The 20,314-nt window shown below is 41.5% G+C and overlaps 1 protein-coding gene across 1 annotated transcript in view; it reads left to right on the top strand.

The window, feature by feature from the left end:
- The window catches only part of itgav (integrin subunit alpha V), a 44,878-nt gene extending 26,144 nt beyond the window's left edge, over positions 1 to 18,734 (top strand). Inside the window, exons 14-32 of the mRNA XM_023337490.1 lie at positions 768 to 865; positions 1,745 to 1,838; positions 1,936 to 1,981; positions 2,668 to 2,775; positions 2,967 to 3,022; positions 3,567 to 3,721; positions 6,631 to 6,768; positions 8,089 to 8,156; positions 8,260 to 8,404; positions 9,389 to 9,481; positions 10,652 to 10,731; positions 13,058 to 13,138; positions 13,351 to 13,456; positions 14,736 to 14,894; positions 16,005 to 16,130; positions 16,274 to 16,387; positions 16,998 to 17,105; positions 17,481 to 17,600; positions 18,404 to 18,734. Coding sequence (XP_023193258.1) covers positions 768 to 865; positions 1,745 to 1,838; positions 1,936 to 1,981; positions 2,668 to 2,775; positions 2,967 to 3,022; positions 3,567 to 3,721; positions 6,631 to 6,768; positions 8,089 to 8,156; positions 8,260 to 8,404; positions 9,389 to 9,481; positions 10,652 to 10,731; positions 13,058 to 13,138; positions 13,351 to 13,456; positions 14,736 to 14,894; positions 16,005 to 16,130; positions 16,274 to 16,387; positions 16,998 to 17,105; positions 17,481 to 17,600; positions 18,404 to 18,496 — 1,988 coding nt within the window. The 3' untranslated portion in view covers positions 18,497 to 18,734. The remainder of the gene's footprint in view (positions 1 to 767; positions 866 to 1,744; positions 1,839 to 1,935; positions 1,982 to 2,667; positions 2,776 to 2,966; positions 3,023 to 3,566; positions 3,722 to 6,630; positions 6,769 to 8,088; positions 8,157 to 8,259; positions 8,405 to 9,388; positions 9,482 to 10,651; positions 10,732 to 13,057; positions 13,139 to 13,350; positions 13,457 to 14,735; positions 14,895 to 16,004; positions 16,131 to 16,273; positions 16,388 to 16,997; positions 17,106 to 17,480; positions 17,601 to 18,403) is intronic.
- The last annotated feature ends 1,580 nt before the right edge of the window (positions 18,735 to 20,314 follow it).

Raw genomic sequence — 20,314 nt, 5'->3', positions numbered from 1 at the left:
CTAAAACCAGATTTTACTGTGAGGCACGGCACACGGCCGTCTGCCCCAGGCGCATGGAGAAAATTCAGTTGGAAAACTAGAGTTGGGAGTTTTCAGAATCCCAAAGATCAGAAAAAGGATGATGGGGAATCTGTGGCCACATGGATGGATATCACACATATTCTGCTCCTGTCTCACTCTGAGAAAAATAATAGGATTTGAAAAAACCTGAATGTGTAAAACACTATGTATGGGATGCCTGTCATGTCCAGTGACGTGCGGTGAGGTTCATAGCTGGTGAGGCACTGACTTTATCATAATCATATTTACAAACATAGAACAGCTAAATGAGTCCAACAAGACTTTGTACCAATTTGAATAACCTGAATAACATATTAAAAACAACCAATATTTTTGTCGTTTAGTACATATTAATATTTATTCAGCAATTTAGCAGAAAAAACTGTTTTTGAATTGGCTATATGTCAATATATGGTTTTCGATTAAAATTAATTAATTACTTACAGACTCTGCATCTCTACTAACGATGTAATTATCTTGCTACTTTCTTGTAATTGTTCAAGGAAAATTTCAATAAAAACTAGAAACAGATTTTAATTTAGACCCTGAAACCAAGTTTTGCACGTCAAACAGCTGAAAGCTCCCCTGACCGTTCTCACTGAAACGATCCAGACGTGTGAACGTAATCATGGCTCCGTGCTGCAGTCGTCCGTTTCCATGACGCTTCATCTTTGAGCAAACTCTGATCCCAGTGTCTCCCTCCTCAGATGTGGCCATCTCTGCTCCCTACGGAGGCCCGGACCACAACGGCCTGGTCTACATCCACAACGGCCACGCCTCGGGGATCGACTCCACAGCCTCTCAGGTAAACTTTGACCGTCGGCTTTAGACACGAGCTCATTTCACCTGCATGAGAAACCCCGACACGAAACGAGGGTCACAGTTGACCCGCCTTCGTCACACTTACTCCGTCCTGTCCTGTGAAGCCGAGTTTGATCAGCGTGTTTCTGTTGTGGTAGCACCAAATTAGCTACAGACCTTTACAATAAGAGGCTTAACAATGAATTATTGGATCATTTTTTCCCAATAGGATTCTGAGAGTCCTTTGCTGGACTCTCAGAATCAGCTTCTGCTGTCGTTGTACAGAAGCAAACAACACAAGACATGGGTAGACAGGAACCTGATGCTGCAGCCATCATGGGAGGCGCTCCCCTTACATGAGATGGGGAAAAAAATAACATGAAGGTAGAGGAGGGGAAAAGTGTTTCTCAAAAAATATATATATTCACTTTGTTGGAATCTTTTGTATTTAAAACTGTGAAAATGATATTTCCTTCCTCAGAGGCAGCTTTGTTCTACATAAATTCCTTGTTTTTCTCATCACACGGTTAAAAACAAATTAAAAACCTTTGTGTACATTTGAAGTTACTGTCTGTTAACTAAAATCATTTAGTCTACAGCATAGGGGAAAAAATATTCATGCCCTAAATATTTATTAAAAGCTTATTTTTTCACCACTAATGCTCCCGAAAATGCTCAGAAAGGGTCCGGTGGGATTTAGTGTTCAGTTTGAAATCAGCTGACTTAACACCCAGGTTTGGTTTTGATCTCCATTTTTACCTCCTTCCAATGTTGTTATCACATTTATTTCAAATGAACAAAATACATTTTTTAAAAATGAGCCAAATGTATAAAAATTCAAGATTCACAAAAAAAAACTTTTTCCGTCTTCCCTGCCCCGCAGGTCCTGCAGGGTAAATGGGCGTCCAGCTACATGCCTGCTAGCTTTGGCTATTCCATGACAGGAAGTACGGACATAGACCAGAACGGATATCCAGGTAAACTGTACTCACACCAACACTTTTATAAACGGATCCATTAAGGCTTCTTAACACTCTGCTGGGAATAAAACTGAGCCGTGGTTGTGTCCAACAGATTTGGTAGTTGGAGCGTTTGGAGCGGACAAAGCGGTTTTATACAGGTAATCCCATCTAAATCTCATTTTCTGCCTTCTTGTGTGTGTGTGTGTGTGTGGTACACATGTATATGTATATATGCATGTGTGAGTGTGATCACCTGCTGATGCCTCTGACTGAAAGGGAGAAGTTTAATGAGCGAGGCCACCTCTGATATCAAAGAGCTACTGTTTTTCATTCACTTCACTCCTACTGGCTTTATAGAAGCTACAAATACAGAGGAGCATTCACATGATGCTTTATCCGTCCTCCTTAGTGTTGGAACACATTAACGCTTCTTAGTCCATGGTGATATTTTGTAGTGATATTGTGATAGCGATACAAGTGACGATTTATTAAAGTTTTGGGTAACTGTATTGTTGTGCGTCACAGCAATTGTAGCCCTTGAAAAACATTCCAATTTGTCAAATGTTTCTTTAGGATAAAAGTTGCATAAAAAGTGTGATTTGTATCACTAAACTGCTCCCTGAACCAGATTTAGTCATATTTCCACACAAATTCATATTTCTTTATGCTTTTATTGGACAGACAGTGGAGGAAAATAGTAAAACTAACAATCCTGACAGTTTTAAACATAATTAAATGTAATTTATTGTGACCAGGATAAATCTGGATTCTTATCGTACCAAGAAATTTATCACGATAAACGATGCGATAAATGCCAACCTTCATCTGTGTTTCTGTGCATCAGAGCTCGTCCAGTGATCAGTGTGAACGCTACATTAGACATAAGCCCCCAGATCATCAACCCAGAGGAGAAGAACTGCACCATTCCTCAAACCAACACGAAGGTGTCCTGGTGAGTGCTCACATCTCGTATGAATTGTCGGTTTTTATCCTGACACTGTAGGTTTTCTACTGTTATATATTTCAGCTAAACTCTCATGAAAGTTTAGTGGTTTTAAGCAAACCCTTAGCTTTACTGAAAGCTGACTCCAGTCATGTCAATGTGTCTGATTTTCACTGAGATCAGGTTGTTTGGCTTCACAGTTTTAAGGTGAAGTACTGTCTGGCAGCCGGCGGGTTTGGAGCTCCATCCTCTCTGAGTGAGTGAAACGGCTGCAACCATTTATGGTTACAGTCAGTGACGCAAGACTATGGATCAAGTATTTCACAAATTCAATTTAAAAAGTGAAAGTTCTTCTTGTTATTATACAGCTAGTGAAAACATGACATTCAGTTTTGACTGCATCATTACATCGGACCAAAAACACTTTAAGCACTTTAACACAGAATGTTCTGGCCATGTGCAGCACTACAAAATTTGGTCTCCAAATTTTCAAGCCATGTTTCCATCAATGTTCTTTTTTTAAGCATGTTTTTAAGTACAGCGTTGGAAAAGGTTGATGGAAAAAAGTTTTATTCTTGCTTGAGGTAGCTTTTGACTTTCCTGTGTTTGTGCCTTCCTAGAGGCACAAAAAGACTTTGTTGAGTTTCTTTTCTTCAGCCTGGCAGCTGGTAGCAACACGTAGGGGAGGGGGGCTCTACTCTACTTTCCACAGAGTCTGTAAAAACTCCTGTCACTTGTTTTATTCATATTGTAGGAACACTGTGATGGAAAATGTTCCGTGTTCCTACTTCCTGCCGCAGGTTTTCGTGTGGACCTCACGCTGGATCGCCTGAAGCAGAAGGAGGCGACCAAACGCGCCCTCTTCCTCCACAGTGCAACCTATCAGTACTCTAAGAACATGACGGTGAACAGCAACAGACGGCTGGCCTGCGAGGAGCAGGAAGTCTACTTAAGGGTGAGGAAGTCATAGACCAGGGGTCACCAACCTTTTTCAGACTGGGAGCTACTTCACGGGTACAGAGTAACACGAAGGGCTACTTGTTTGATACAGACATAAATTTTCTTGGCTCAGCCTTTATAACAATAATAAATATACGTATATGAGTGAACTTTGAACCTCCTGTTGTTCTAAGATCCCGACTGAGCTCCTTGCAGTGTGTGCGGTTCTGGTGGGTCACCGGTTTATTAGCTTTTTTGCTGACTGGTCACCTACTGACTGACACCAGCAGATGTCAAAAGAAAAATGGCCGACAGATCGGAATGTACAAAACTATCACTGCACCTGACCTGCAGGAGCAAAACCACCTCTCCAACGCGCATCATGTGCGCGTCGCACAAAAGCAGCACAAACCTAAACCACTAAAGCAGCGCACCCTGTTTTTCTTTTTTTTTTTTTTTTACACAATCGATGCTAAATAATAAAGACATGGAAGCGAAGCCCATATACCCATGAGATCCACAGAAAGAGGAGGATGTTGATTCCCAGGTTCAGGTCCTGTCAGACGTCCAAAGGAAGAGAAGGTGAAGCAACAATGTTTGCTTAATTTCTACTCTTGTGGGGAAAAATTGTTTAACCCACAGTCTTAGCACGACGCTCAGGAAGAGCAGCAGATGTCAGCTAACAGGTGACCCATCAGCTCTTCAGTTCAGGAAACATCAAAGAAGCTCAGAAACCGGCGACCCGCCAGAACCGCACACGGTAAAAAGCTCCGCCGGGATCCAAACGACCTCTTAGAACTACGGGAGGTTCAAACTCCTGTCATTCATTTTTAGCTTACAGAAAAAGCGCCAAGTCGCCGAAGAAACAAAAACAAACTGACCAATAAGATTTAGGCTTTGGCGTGCCCTTTGACCCCCACAGACTCAGATGTGCGCTACAAGATGTTTTGACACACAAGATCTTTTTTTTTTTCTCCTCAATTTTGTTAATTGTAAAGAGAGTTCGATAATAAAACTTTCAGCCATTATTCTTTTCTATTTTTACTTCAAGGAAAATCTTAATGTAGGCAGAGCTGGTGCAGCCGTCCAGCTGCAGGCGCTGCTGCCCTCCGATAAAATCCTGCCGGCGTCTGCGCTTAGTTCTGAACTTTAACCATAGAAAAGAGTTTTATGCATAGAGCATTTTATTTTAAACATTTTTTATAATTTACTTTTTAGAGAAATTCTAGATATAAACAAATGTTATTAATTCAATGTAAAAACATTAAATGAAATAATTTCTTTGGCTATTTTTAGAACTTGCTCCACGGACAATTTTCTTCTGGGACAATTTATTTTCCAGCAAAATTTGTTACAGTGACAGGCCCACATGCGATGTTGAGGACTTTCAGTTATTCATGATGTGTGGATCCAGCTTTCTGCCGTCAGTCGGCTTCTTTCCACCACAGCCTCCCTTCCCCTTTTACATTCTGTTCCCACAGAAGTGTATTTATTACTGCAACTCTTCGAAGGCCTGTGTGATGCCTTATTTGCACACATAGTGAGAGAGAGATTGCGCTATCATTACAGATTACATCAATGTTCAGCTATGTAAAAGGGCCTTGAATTATTACTCATACCCCTTTGGTTTTATGGGACAGACCAACACAGAGTGGAATGAAAACTATATATATATATATTTTTTTTTTAAAGTACAAACCTGAATAGTTCCCATTTGTTTTTAACCCACTTTGCTCTCTTTTCTTGTTCATAAAAACCAGTGCAACCAAGTGTTTGTGGAGGCCACCTACTTCCACCTGTGTTTAATTTAATGTCGGTATAAATCCAGATGTTCTGGAAAGCAGGAGAACAAGAAACACGTCAGATAAGTTCAAGCTGTGCAAGCTGGGAGGAGATTGATGCAGGATTAGGTGTGGGGAGAAAACTCTTCGATCCGTTACTGCTAACTCAGACTGAATTACTCTACAATGATTACAGATTATTTACAACAAAGCTATATTTGTTTTAAAAAGAAGGGAATGGGGGCCCTTGTTTCTCCCAAAATGTGACTAAATCTCATCTCTTGGATGTACCTGTAGACCTCCATTAACCTCTCCAGCGCACCCAACATGATATGTGTTTACAGGGTGTCCGCAGGGTCTTAAAAAGTCTTAAAAAGCCACAAATTCATGTATGTAAACCTAAGGCCTTAAAATGTCTTAAATTCATTTTTTTTTAAAAAGTAGGTTGGCCTCAAAAATGTTACTCACATGTCTTAAATTCTGTCATGGCAGGACTATTTAATCTCACATATGTACTTTTCTGTCAGGCAAAAGTTTGAGTCACGTGCTGACTGAAACTAGCTGCTAAAGAACCCTTAGTAGCTAGCTAGCTATTTTTTGTGCCCATCTGTGGTAAATGCTAATGTATTGCTAGTTGGCTGGATAAGGTTAACTTTCGGCAGTGGCTCATTTTATTTTATTTTTTTAACCAAATGAGACGAGGCTATACACATTCTGTGCAACAACAACAACAGAAATGCTAGACAGTATGGAGTTTAGAGAGCCTTACGCACAGAGTGGCTGCTAAGAGCCACAAACGGACCCCAAAAATTTCAGATTTGCTCCACTTGATTGTAACAAAGCAGGATCTTCCAGCCATCCCCTATATTTAAGGTTTCCTCAGTCTTAATTTTAATCCAAGGTGGCCTTAAAAAGTCTTCCATTTGATTTGCTGAAACCTGCAGATACCCTGGTTTAAGTGGGCATAAGTATTCTGCACATATTAGTCATCCACCTGTGTGACCTCATCTGAAAGTGTAAAGAGAGGCTGGGAAAGGCAAGAGTTTAAAAACAAGACAAAAAATACCGAATATTACCATAAAATTAAACTGAGTAAAAGTCAACCTGAAGCTGCACATCTGATTCCCTTCTCCTTATCACCCAGGACGACCGCGAGTTTCGGGATAAGATCACTCCCATCTCCGTGGCGATGGAGTACAGTCTGGACTACAAGCTGGCTGCAGATCAGACCGGACTGCTGCCCATCGTCAACATCTGGGCACCAACTAACGTCACCAAGCAGGTACTCACTGCAGACGGGGCTGGGGGTCTTCTTCTATGTAAGCACTGTGTCAGGGGTGTCCAAAGTGTGGCCTGGGGGCCATTTGTGGCCCTTGGATATTTTTTTTTTGGCCCCCAATTGCAGATCAAGAATGATTCAGATTTGCCTCGACAAGCACATGTGGCTGATACAGATGTAGACTATTTATTTGTAATCGGGGTAAAATTATTACCAACATAATTTTCTTACTATGGAAAATGTTAAGAATGACACAACATGGGGCGTTCTGTGGTGGCGCAGGGGGTTAGCACGCCCCATGCTTGGAGGCCTTAGTCCTCGACGTGGACGTCGCGGGTTCGACTCCCGGTCCCGACGACCTTTACCGCATGTCTTCCCCCCTCTCCTCACCCTCCTTCCATGTCTGCCTACTGTGGAGAAAATAAGAGCCACTAGCGCCGCAAAAACTCTTCGGAGAAAAAAAAAAAGAGAAAAGAATGACACAACATGTATCCAGAGACTTTTAATGCAATCAAATCAGATTTTATTTAATTTATTAAACTGCTAAACATGGGAAGCGTTTTGAAGGAAAGTGACCCAAATCCTGTTCTTATAACTGATTAATAAATTTGTACAGTCGAGCCTGAAAGTGTATTGGGGCCATGTTAAGAAAAAAACTAAGCAGCAAAATTATGACTTTATTATCATAATAAAACGACTTTGTTGTCATAATTTTCTTACTTTATTCTCATAAGTTTATGACTTTATTCAAATTCAGTTCAGTTCAAAAATATTTTATTGATCCCAAAGGGAAATTAAATGTTGTTTTAATACTGTTTCCATAACACTATGAACTTTACTCTCGTGATTTTATCTTCTTATTTTCTTAGCGTGCTCCTAATACTCCGTTGTGCTTTTAATACAGCAGACTTAAGAAAATAGAGGATTTTTCTAGGAAAATGCTCTTTCTACAAAAAAAACTTTTTTCCTACAATAAAACCCTAAAATTGGATTAAAATTTTATTTTCTCTTGTTTTCTTCTGTTTTATTTTTATTTGATGGACCTGCGAGACGTTTGACACATGAGCCAAGATTTGACAATCTTGGCTCATGTGTCAAACGTGCCACTGTTGCTATGGTAACTTAAACAGAGAAGTTAAATTGGCACCATGTTAGCACGGAGCTAGACTCAGAATGAAGCCCATAGTGTTGCCTTGATTGTAAATGAGACACTACAGAAAAGGTAAATCTCCCTCTAGTGGCTGTTCTTGGTCCTGAACCACTTGGTTACTCTGACAGTAAGAGTCTGATTTTCTGTTCTCACTTCTTCCCCATTTGTGCCAGGCTCACATTCTGCTGGATTGCGGCGAAGACAACATCTGCAAACCCGACCTCAAGCTGTCGGTGAAGAGGTTGGTGCAGCGAAGTCGATTAAATAAAACCAGTCATGGAGACATAACGGCGTTAAAGAGTTATTAGAGGTTGTAACTGTCTGCGTCCTCTGATTGGCCGCAGCGACCGGGAGAAGATCTACATCGGCGACGACAACGCCCTCACCCTGATGGTCACGGCTGAGAACAAGGGCGAGGGCGCCTACGAGGCCGAGCTGCACGTCTACCCGCCTCAGCAGGCCGACTTCACCGGGGTGGTCCGCAGTCAGGTAGACCTGGTCGCCTCTCACGTTTTCCATCCAGAGCGAACGCCAAAAAGTCACATAAAACACAAAGAATTATCTTTGAGGTCTCAAAGTAATCCATGTCTTCATGTGCATGGATTATGACAGAACCTGTAGAACTCATGATCTCATTTTGTGAAAAAGAACTCTTTAGTACTCTTTGATTTCCTCTGCTTGGGAATAAAAATATTAAATATGCTGGTAGCGACTCACCTGATAGAGGAAGTCATCAGAAAACTACAAAGCTAGATGTGAATTAGTGTTCCCCTGTTAGTGTGTCTTTAAATAAGATTATCTTAGGACAGTTCAATGTTATCTTCTTTGACGAGTGTGTTTTTAAAGTTTCTATTTATTTGGACTTTGAATTCAGAAATTTAAAAAAATCTAACAGGAGGAATGTTGGGAAGGTTTGCTTTTGTATAAGTTTTAACAGTTTTAACTTAATAGAAATAATAAATTTTTTAACACATCATCAAAATATCAGTAGCAGGATTTTGAGACGATCGTTCAAACAACTGTGTATTTAAAAAAATAAAATAAATCTGCTCACGTCAGATCCTAGTAACTCACCTACTTTTCTCATTAAAACAACTTTTTTTTCTCGTAGTTTTAAGACTTTTTTGTTGTTGTTGTTCTTAAAATTGCGTCTTTTGTGCGCTAGTGTTACGACGATGTTCTCACACTTCAGCAAAAATGTTCACAGCCTGGCCCTGATACTCGGCGCTCCCAGAAGGCCGAGATGGTTTAAATGAGCACCACTTTCTGATGACTTTCTTTCTGTCATTTCTCATTTTTATTTTAGAAAAGAAAGAAAGCATAAAAAAAAAACTCGATCCAAATCAGAAACTGGATCTGGTATAAAAAAAGACAGAACGTCTGTTTATTTATTACCTAAGATCTCATCCATTATCACTGTTAACATGTGTACGGTGACGTTGTGGCGTTCCTTCCTGCCTGTTTCTTCCACAGACTCTCTCCAGGCTCTCCTGTGCTTACAAGAAGGAGAACGAGACCAAGATGGTGGTGTGCGACCTGGGAAACCCCATGAAGAAAGACACTACGGTCAGTTAGAGGCAACGCAAGGAAGTCAACACTCGGCATCTTTAAAAACATTACAGAGTAAATTACATATAGCCCCTCGGAAAAGGACTCAAGGTCATCTTGAACCTCGTCACATTTAGTCCCAACACAACCACAAATGAGATCAAATGGTCAACGCAGGTTTATTAGAGAACATTAATGAACAGGTGACATCATGAAGACCTGAGTCTGTGTTCAGTTGAAGGGAACCCTGGTGTTTATGTCAATGCCAAGCGGACTGGACACCGCCCCAAAAGCAGGAAGCAGGCGTTGGCTCGAAGCATTCTGGGTAAATGCAATCAAAACAAACATGCGAGTCTAACGCTAGCGAGAGAAATGACTCGCCATTTTTAACAACGATGAAAGAAAAATCCTACAATCGCTAAAATCTGACGCTACACTGTTTTGTTTACATTTTGTGAAGAAGGAAGTTGCGCTTCAGAGGCTTTCCTGTCGTTTCCTTCAGTGGTTCTTGGTGCAGCGCCCCCACAGGCGAGGAGGGGAACAGGTTTTTCACAGGGTTTGGATCATTTGATTTGCTGAAAATGTAGCAAATGTTGCACTTTTGGTCCCTAATCAAGGCGATTCTATCAGACGTATCAGGTGGGGAAACACCCAAAGTGACATCCCAGGCTTCCCACATCCCACAGAACTCTGTTAAGTCCAACATCCAAACATGGAGAGAGTCCGAAGCAACCGTCCACTTCACACATCTGGTCCTAATGGAGGAACGTCAGGAAGAAAGCGTTTGTTGAAACAAAACCCTTTTGAAGGTTAAAAACAAGCCATGTAAGGGACACAGTGAACATGTGGTCAAATCAGAGCAAATGTAGCAAAACGCAGCAAAAAACTCAGTTTACAAAGTATTCACAGGGCCTGAAGAGAAGCACAACACGAAAACCAGGCATCATTTATGTTCAGTTTATGGGTTTTTTTTTGTGTTGGTCGGTCAAATATATTCCCAATAAATTCCACTGAAATTTGTTGTTGTAAATTGACAAAAAGGTACAAGGGGTGTGAATACTTTTGGGAGTCCCTCTCATTGTTTTAAGATATTTTAGGACGTATCCTGAGACGTTTTGTGTGTGTGTGTGTATCTCTCCCCGCTCTCTCATTGGTCCTCGGCTCCTGTTCTGTGGTCTCATTGGCCAGATCCTGGCGGAGTTGGGGTTCAGCGTACACCAGCTGTCGGAGGAGGACACCTCCATCAAATTCGACCTCCAGATCGTCAGGTACGCCCCCGTTGCTGCCTCCGCAGTTTTAACCGGAATGAGAGCAGCTCCACCTGCTGGCTGAGCGAGGAAATGGTTTTATTTCATGGGGAACAGTGAACACGAATCTCGACTTTTGCTGCCTTACAGAAGCCAACAAGTAACTCAGTAGGAAGCTGATTTCGTTAGTCAAGACTCGTCTAAATGCCAGAAAGGATGAAAGTGAGAGAATGCATCGCCCCCGGCGTTCGCCTGTGTGTTTGTGTTTCTGTGGTAGAGGGGGGAGGGGGGGCTGAACTATGTTAATGAGAGGTTTGAGCAGGATTTGGTTTCACTCCTCGCCTCTCTGGTTCATTTCCTCAACTTTAAAAGTGTGAGCTTAAAGAAACTTAGCTGCTGCAGAGCTGTGTTGCTCTATTATAATGCACCATTGATGTACCGCATTTTCGTATTTTCCAGACTAAAAAAATGCGATATGAAGATGGGGGGGAAAAAGAAAACGTATATAAGACGCACTGGAGTATAAGTTGCTTTTATCTAGACATTATTAAATGTACATCCCCAGATATGATTCGATGAAACTTTGCTTTTCAGACAGTTATGTTTATTCCTTGGTTTATTTCTGTCAGAATGAATGAATATTCAACGCATCAGTCAAAAAAATGTCATTAAAAGGAAAGAAAAAAAAGTCCCAGGACCAACCAAACTATGGAGAAAGTGCAATGGCGAGGGGCTCTGTGGCCAGATCAAACAGCAGGGGGCTGAGAGGACAGCCCTGATGGCTGCCTCTTTGTAATTTAAAGGTTTTTAAGGTCTGAAAGTTGGTACGAACCGTGACGGTTGCTGGTGTAATAGTTTAATCCATGAAATGAAGTTTCCTCCAAAGCCAAATCTGCTAAGGATCGCAAAAAGATAGTCGAATTTAACCTGGTCAAAGACTTTCTCAGCGTCCAAAGAGACGACACACTCAGCCGAATCTGTGGCACTAGAATAAACGATATTAAGCAGCCTTCTAATATTAAAATACGAGTGCCGACCTTTAATGAAGCCCGTTTGGTCTTTTGAAATAACCGATGGTAAAACAGTTTCAAGTCTACGGGCAAGAATTTTGACTAAAATTTTGACATCTGTATTTAGGAGAGAGAGAGGTCTGTGTGAGGTGCATTCCACTGGATCTTTGCCCTTTTCTGAAATAAGTGTGAAATGGTAAAATGATTGAGGAAGGGGTCCGTGTTTAAAACAACCAGAATGGGTGGAGCTGAGCTGCACAGAGCTTTTGAACATTTCAGGACACTGATTCAGAGCATATTTTACATCAACCTCTTTGATTTGTTGAATTAGGTTGTTCTGTTCATAGGTGGCCTGTTTTTTTAATTTTGGCTGAATAGGCAATAATCTGACCTCTGATGTTGGCCTTAAAGGCATCCCGTACCACAAGGCTGGAGGTCTCGTGGGAAGAGTTGGTAGCAAAAAAGAAACGCATCTCATCTTGAATAAACTTTACAAAGTTTTCATCCGACAGCAGGGTTGAATTGAAACGCCATGGTCCAGTTCTTAGGGGGAAGTGAGGAAGGGACAGGGACAAAGTGAGTGGAACGCATCTGCTGCAGCCATTTAGCATCTGTAATAAAATAATCGATTCTTGAATAGGTTTTGTGTACATGTGAGAAGTATGAGTACTCCCTCTTGTCAGGATTTAAAGTACGCCACACATCATTCAGCCCGTACTCAGATAGAAAGGTTTGGATGACTGACTCAGACTTGCTTATGACGTTACCTTTAAGGGATGAGCGGTCCAAAGCTGGGTCCTGCCAACAGTTGAAATCGCCCCCTAGGACCAGTGAGTATTTATTGAGGTCAGGTAGGGAAGAAAATAGTTGTTTAAAAAAAATTCTCATCATCTGTATTAGGAGCGTAAACATTGACCAGGGCGACCAGAGTGCCGTGCAGTTTCCCACTTACTATAATAAATCTGCCATGTTTATCAGCCACCATATTAGCAAACGCAGTATTCTGGCTGATCAGTATAGAGGCCCCTCATGCCTCAACCTGAAAATGGGAGTGAAAACATTGTCCCCCTCCAGGATGCCAGGACACGACCCCCCGTCCGAGCTCCTGATGCGAGTCTCCTGCAGAAACGCCACACCTGTATTAAATCGTTTAATATGTTTCCACTTTTATTTTGACGATTCACCTTTATCACCGCCAGTCAGGAGAAACATGTTGTTCACATTACAATGAATCTTCCAGAGCTGGATATCATTTATCTGTTCCTATATTTATATCAGTGTGTTTTTTTTCTCATTTCTAATTCACGGAGGTGACTGAAGTTGTCGTTGTGTTTCAGCTCCAACCAGTTTCAAAACACGAGTCCTCGAGTGTCCAGCGTCACGCAACTGGACATCCTGGCTAAAGCCTCCATCAGAGGGTAACACACACATTTAGCTTCCTTTCCACAGGAATTTATTCTTCTTAAATATACAATTTGATCTTTTTTTTTTTTCCTGTGTAAATGTTGGAAGTAGAGTAGGAACAAACCCAGCAGTCAGACTGTAGTTCCCACTCTCTGCTCTCGCCCATTGTTCTGGGTGTTATAATGTCGGGATGTATCCATGGAAACCGTGTGTGTTGCTCTCCCAGGTCGTCGTCTCCCTCTCAGGTGCTGCTGCCCATCGCCAACTGGAAGCCCAAAAACCCCCCGGTGCTGGGAGACGACATCGGGCCGCAGATTCTTCACGTTTACGAGGTACAAAAGTCTCAAATGCAAATAAACAGTTAAATAAAGTTAAATATGTTTCTGTTCCTCAGCTCTTCTTTTTTTTTTTTTTTTTTTTTTTTTTTAAATGTTCAGCAACACACAAAATGGCAGCTGGAACTGGATCTTTTTAGTTAATTTTCTTGACATAAGAAGCATTTGCTGCTTCTGTTTCTGTTTGCTGTCAGCATTTAAAGTACCACAGTTCAGAACCCTTTTCTTTTTTAATTATGTGTATTTTATGCGTTTAAGGTCACATCATGCCTTACATGTTAGTGTATGTTTTCTGCTGTATCGTCGTTGATTTTATAGGAATTCATGAATTTTTGAATATTAAATCTAGGGATGCACCGATTACAGTTTTCTGGCCGATCATTGATCTTTAAGAAACCTGCTGGAGGATTTTGAACTGTTTGATTTTATTTTATTTTTGTCTGAAAAGTCACTAAATATGGTGACAACAAAGTTGCTAAGTTGGCAGCAGTGTGGTGACTATTATTAACTGAGAGAAGTGGGACAGTATCTGATTTTCAGTCGTTTGCAGAGATGAAACCGGTTTCACGTTTCAGTATCAGCCAATCGCCAAACTTCCAAAATTAAGTAAATTGGCGCTGATTTATCGGCGCGCCGCTGAATAAGTCATCTATAAATTTTTGAATTTATTTGCATATTGTAACAATTTTAGAAAACGTGAAAGTTTACAGGAAATTCAAAATATTTATTATAATTTTTTTAGTTTAGACCAACTAAAAAGTCCTGACTATTTTTGGTCTTTTTAGATATGTTTAAATACAGTGCTGGAAAAAAGACCACCTAGAATGATCAGTTTCTCTGATTTTACTCTTTTATAGGTTTATTTTGAGTAAAATGAACATTGTTCTTTTATTCTATGAACTACTGACAACATGTCTCCGAAATTCCAAGCAAAAAAAAAAAAAGTATTTATTATCGGACAATGAGAAATGGTCAAAATAACCAAACGGATGCAGCGCTTTCAGACCTCAAATAATGCAAAGAAAACAAGTTAATATTCATTTAGAAACAACAATGCTAATGTTTTTACTCAGAAATCAATATTTGGTGGAAGAACCAGGAGGCTTTCAATGGGGTTCAGTGCAGTGGGCAAAAATTCAGGAGAAATGAGACGAATAGCTCCATCGCCTCGGCCGCTTCTGCAATATTTACCTCTGAGTAAATCGCAGACGTGCCTGGAAGGAGAATTGCATCGCAGTGGCTCCGATCTCACACTGACAGAGTGCTGCTCTTTCAGCTGCTGAACAACGGGCCCAGTACGTTCAGCAAGGCGTCGCTGGAGGTGGAATGGCCGTATCACTTCAGGAACGGCTCTCTGCTCTACATCACCAGCTTTGAGACCGAGGGACCCATCAACTGCACCACGGACGTGGAGATCAACCCACTCAACGTCTCTGTAAGACGCCGGACACGGTTTCCTTCTTTATTCTGCTCTTTTCTACCCATGAAGAGAATTAAAGTGTCTTTACAGCTTTCTCCTTTGGAAGGAGGAAACTGTGAAAAGCAGTGGCTTTTCACAGTTTCCCAATGCATCATGGTATTGTTGAACCGTTTTTCTATTTCAGTAATTAAGTTCGCAAAGTAAAACTCATTACACAGCAGTATCTGTGTCTGCGAATCTTGTCGATTTACATTTGCAGCAAAAAGTACATTTTTTTTAGGAAATGTGTCTGTAGGTGAAGGATGTTTGATACAGAAACTATTAGCTAGACAGTAAGGATGAAGAGTGCTGACATAACAATTATCTAGCAGAACGTTGGTAAACCACAAAAGTCATTGCTAAAGAAGCTGGCCCTTCAGGATTCTGTTAAAAACACGTTAATGGAAAGTTATCTGTATGTCAAGGTGTTCACACATCCCTAAAAAGTCTTAAATTCATGTATCTAAATCAAAGGCTATAAAATGTCTTAAATTCATTTTAAAAAATGTAAGTCGGCCTTAAACATGTCAATCTCAGGTCTTACATTTTGACGCGGCAGGACTATTTAATCTCGTATGCTATGTAGTTTTTTGTTTTGTTTTTTTGTCATGCGACGTTTCTGTCAGGTGAAAGTTTGAGCCCATAGCAGACATCTTAGTTACGTTCTGCGACTCGAGGCTGTTTAAGCTGCGGCCAACTAGCTGCTGATAATCCCTTGCTAGCTAGCTAGCCTTTTTGCGTAAGTGTGAATTTATCGGCAGTTTGCTGGATGTTTGCCTTCACCTCTGGCTCACTCCAGTTGCCAACTTGTACGATTACATGTGCCTTCTGTGCAAAAAAAGTCTAGCACTACGATATAAATATCTTTTTGTACATTTCTGTTGTGATTCAGGTCTTAAATTTTAATGATACGGGTCTGTAAAAGTCTTAAATTTAAGTTGGTGAAACCTGTGTAAACCCTGCATCGGTTTAGTATCCATAGAAACTGCTGGTGTCCTGATTTTTGATTCATCTCTCTCTGCGTTCAGTTGGGGTTACAGATCATGCCACTGAATTCCCAGTAAATGTGGTTTCTTTGCCGTTCAGAACCCGGTGCCGACCCAGAAGAACACCAGCGACATCAGAGAGAGAGAGATGGAGGGAGGAAACCTAAGACATGTGAGGAAGAGAGACCTGGAGGCCAAAGAGACGCAAAACGACTTGCAGATACTGGTACACACACACACACACACACACACACACACACACACACAGCACGGCCTGCTTTTATTCCTCACATTCGTTTTATTTTCTCTGTCTTTCCGAGTTTCCTGAATTTATCTTCTGTTTTTATTTGACTGCGTCTGCTTGTTTAGGACTGCAACACGGCCGAGTGTCTGAAGCTGAGGTGTCAGGTCGGTCGTCTGGAGAGGACCAAGAACGCCATCCTGTTCATCTACTCCAGACTGGACGTCAACAACTTCCTCAGGGTACAACAACAAAGCAGCTCTTAAAACTGCTCCCTTAAGATTCACGTGGCGGGAATCGTGTCTCCAGCAACGTTTTTTTTTGTTTTTTCACGCGCATTTTTGAAGTTTCGCGGCAGAAACGGTTGACGGGAGAAACTTCTCTTGAGGAAGTTTTTGGCTTTTCTGAAAAAAAAAAGTCGCTCAAGGGGAGATGGAAACAGATTTAAGTTTGGATGTAGTCCCATCCACAGGTGGGTCTGTGCCTTATTAGAGACACGAAACTGAGAAATGTCAGAGTCCAAACCTTCAGTTTGGACGGAGAACTCTCCGTTTTTCTGAAATGTGTGGTGTGTGCTTTCCATCTTGTCTATTACAGGCAACATTTGTGGAGATTACACTCCAAACCAGCAGATGGAAACACACCTAATTCACGTTTTCCTTCTTTTTTCTGTTTTGCGACATGTCAAAAGTTTGCTTAAAAGTCAGATGTCAAAGACGGCTAATGTCACTGAAATGTATGTTTTTTGGGGGGGGTTTCCCATAGGCCTTTAAAAAGGTCGGGTTTTCAAAGGTTGACTGATGCTTTTGGTGATGCGTTACCTCCTTTGCTTCATCTCGTTTCCTTTCTCAGACTGAGAATCAGAATCGCTCCTACGTGGTTCGATCGACGGCCTCGTTTGAGGTCATCGAGATGCCGTATAAGAACCTGCAGACTGAGCTACCGGCGAACTCCACCACTGTGAGTCTCACTGAAACACTCAGTCATCAGCATACAGCTTGACAACACCAGGGTTTTCCATGGACAGGAGGCAATGTTGTTAGCTAATCAAAATATATTATCTATAAAGTACAAATACAAATTTTACACTTTGCAAAGTGTAAAATGTGTTAGAATGTTGGTTTCATTTTATCGCTGAAAATCAAAACTTTTTTCATCTTTTTTCCCCCCGAACCCTTTCTGCATTTGCAGAGGTGATTTGCACACAAAATGTCCAGATCTTTCTTTCTAACATTAGATTCTGAAGAGAACTGTTGAAATCTAGTGGAAGATCTTAAACACCCAGGTGATCTCCTAAAGGAGAAGCTGAGGTCTCCTCCCTGCTCTTGTTTCCAGGTCAGCGTGTCGGTGACGTGGGTGGCTGACACGGCCCCGCCGGTGCCGGGCTGGGTGGTCGCTCTGGCGGTACTCGCAGGACTGCTGCTGCTGGCTTTGCTCATCTTCATTATGTACAAGGTGAGGCTGCTTGTACACAAAGTCGGCCTTCTGTCACCTGAAGAAAATCTCCAAGATTAGAGGACTAGTGTCTCAGCCAGATCTAGAGAAACTCATCCACACGTTTATTTTCAGTCGCATCGATTCCTGCAGCGGCGTCTTCACAGGTCAATCCTCCAGCTGCAGCTGATCCAGAATGCTGCTGCTCGCATTTTCACCAGAACCAGGAAAATAGAGCACATAACACCAGTTTTAAATTCCCTCCACTGGCTCCCTGTAGCTCAGAGAATAGACTTTAAAATACTGTTGTTAGTTAATAAATCACTGAACGACTGAGCACCACAATACATTAAAGATCTGCTGTTGTTGTATCAACCTTCCAGAACCTCTCAGGTCTTCCGGTTCTGGTTCTGCTCTGCATCCCCAGAACCAGAACCAAACGAGGAGAAGCAACATTCAGCTTCTATGCACCACAAATCTGGAACAAACTTCCAGAAAACTGTAAAACAGCTGAAACACTGACTTCTTTTAAATCTCAACTAAAAGCCCACCTGGTTAGAATTGTATTTGAAACGTAATCAATTATGAATTTAACGATGGAACTTGACTTAATGTCATGGTTTGATTGTTGATTCTATGTTGCGTGACTTTGGGTTTATGATATAAAGCACTTTGAAATGCCTCGTTGCTGAAATGTGCTGTACAAATAAAATTTGATTGATTGATTAACACTCAGTTTAACTTGCTTTGCCTCACCTTATTCGTCTTGTTTTGTAAGAAAGTTTCCCAATGATCTCTTTTTCTTTTCTTCTTTCCTTTCTTAGCTGGGTTTCTTTAAGAGAGTGCGCCCCCCGCAGGTGGACTGCACCGAGAAGGAGCAGCTGCAGCCGGAGGAGAACGGGAACACTGACGCTTAGAGGCTACGATTTTAAGACGGAGAGAGAGAGAGAGAAAGTTAAGGAGAGAAGAAATCAGGGTAAACCAGCCTCAGAGAGAATCACTGTAATGACTGTTTGGGGGAGGGACAGGTAACTGTATTTGTTTGGCTTTTTTTTTATGTCTTTTTTTTTTTAAATCATGTTGCATTTGTGCCAAAACAGAAGCTGGAAAACACTGGTCGCTGATAAAAAAAAAAACCCTCAACGCTACAAACCCGCTCGTTTTTAAAAGTTTAGGGATCATTTGGTCTCTTTGTGCGGCTTCACGTCCGCCGACACCGGAGCACTTTTACCTAACGACTCCCATAAACCCGGCGTGGAACTGCGCTGCGCTGCGGTGCGGCTCGCGCTCCGTCTCTGCGGTTCTCTGACATTTAAAGCGACACGTACGAAACGCTCCCAGCATGCACTGGGAGCAGCGGCCAGGTGTTGAGCTGTCCGTCAGGTTTTGGCCTTTCAACAGATTTGCACATTTCCTCTTTTCTTTTCTGTTTTTTTTTTTGTTTGTTTGTTTTTGCCTAGTCGCCACGTCGAACAGGCAACGAGCTGATTGGTCTTGTCGGCCTTGAGGTCCAGAACTGCTGATGCATAAAGAAACGTGCAGCCATGGGCGTAGGTTTGGGTATGGACGGTCGTGACATGTCACGACCAATATTCAAGGGATATAAAATAGTCCCGACCAATTTTTGCCATATTAATAAAAAAAAAAAAAACATATGTATTTTTTAACAAAAATAAAATAAACGAAAATCTACATTGATTAGTTTAATATTTCAATATACTACGCAGTGGTAGCATTCATTTTAAAATTCGCTGTTATGAACTATGACGACCCGCTGTTGGCTCACAGAACGTGGATCTACGTTCTTTGATTAGCTGCACCAGGCGGCGGCCAGCTGGCCACACGCAGAACGGAAGCTCGGTCCATGGTGCTGACAGTGAACGCGTCTCCTTCTGAGTTTGACATTTATTATGAGTCTCCATGTCGCCACCAAAAAAGAAAAGGACGACAGACATTAGAAGTTATTTCGCTACCTCGGCTGTAAGTACAGTGAGGGGACCCATAAGTTAGATATCTATCACGCAATAATATCTCAACAATTGGATCTTTTTCCTGTAGTGCAAGAAGTCATTTTTTGTTCTTATCTGTAATTGTGTTTGTTGTATAATCAGTAGATCCAGAGGATATTTCGTTTGATCTTACTTGTAATGTTTGCTGAATTTTGAAAAGGAAAAAGTAAAGTGTTCTTGAACTGATCTGCTGAGCATGACTGTATCTGGTTGTATACACAAGATGCATGATCTGGTTATGGTTGGGGGGAGGGGGTTATTAAGCCAATGTGGTGCCCCCCCCCCCACCCCCACTGGTCAGAAATGGTCGGGGGGGCTCAGTAAGTTGTAAGGTCCCACCAAAACTTAGACCAAACCTACGCCCTTGCGTGCAACAGTTGATGGAGGAAGTGCAACAGTAGAGCCAGTATTATTAACTGTCAGTACTGGAGTCACCTGATTGAATTAGGACCAACAGCAGCAATAAAACAACAATACGGATTGAGAAAACTTTAGATTCTTGAATATTTTTGGATAAAGATGAACTATTTGCTCTGAGAGGAGACGATCAGAGTGTCGCAGTAATATATATATAAATATATTTTTCTTCTTTGTTTTCTCTCCTGCTTTCTGTGGGCGTTTGGTAACAGACTGAAACTTTTGTATGTTGAGTTCTGCTTTGGGAGCGTTTGCAGGGTTTTCTTGTGCGTTTAAATGCATTTTGTACAAAACATTAATGGTGATTTA

Source organism: Xiphophorus maculatus, chromosome 7 (assembly GCF_002775205.1).
Source record: "Xiphophorus maculatus strain JP 163 A chromosome 7, X_maculatus-5.0-male, whole genome shotgun sequence".
Classification (NCBI taxonomy): Eukaryota; Metazoa; Chordata; class Actinopteri; order Cyprinodontiformes; family Poeciliidae; genus Xiphophorus; species Xiphophorus maculatus.
Note: the sequence above shows the minus strand (reverse complement) of the source record. Positions and strands in the feature narration are given on the sequence as shown.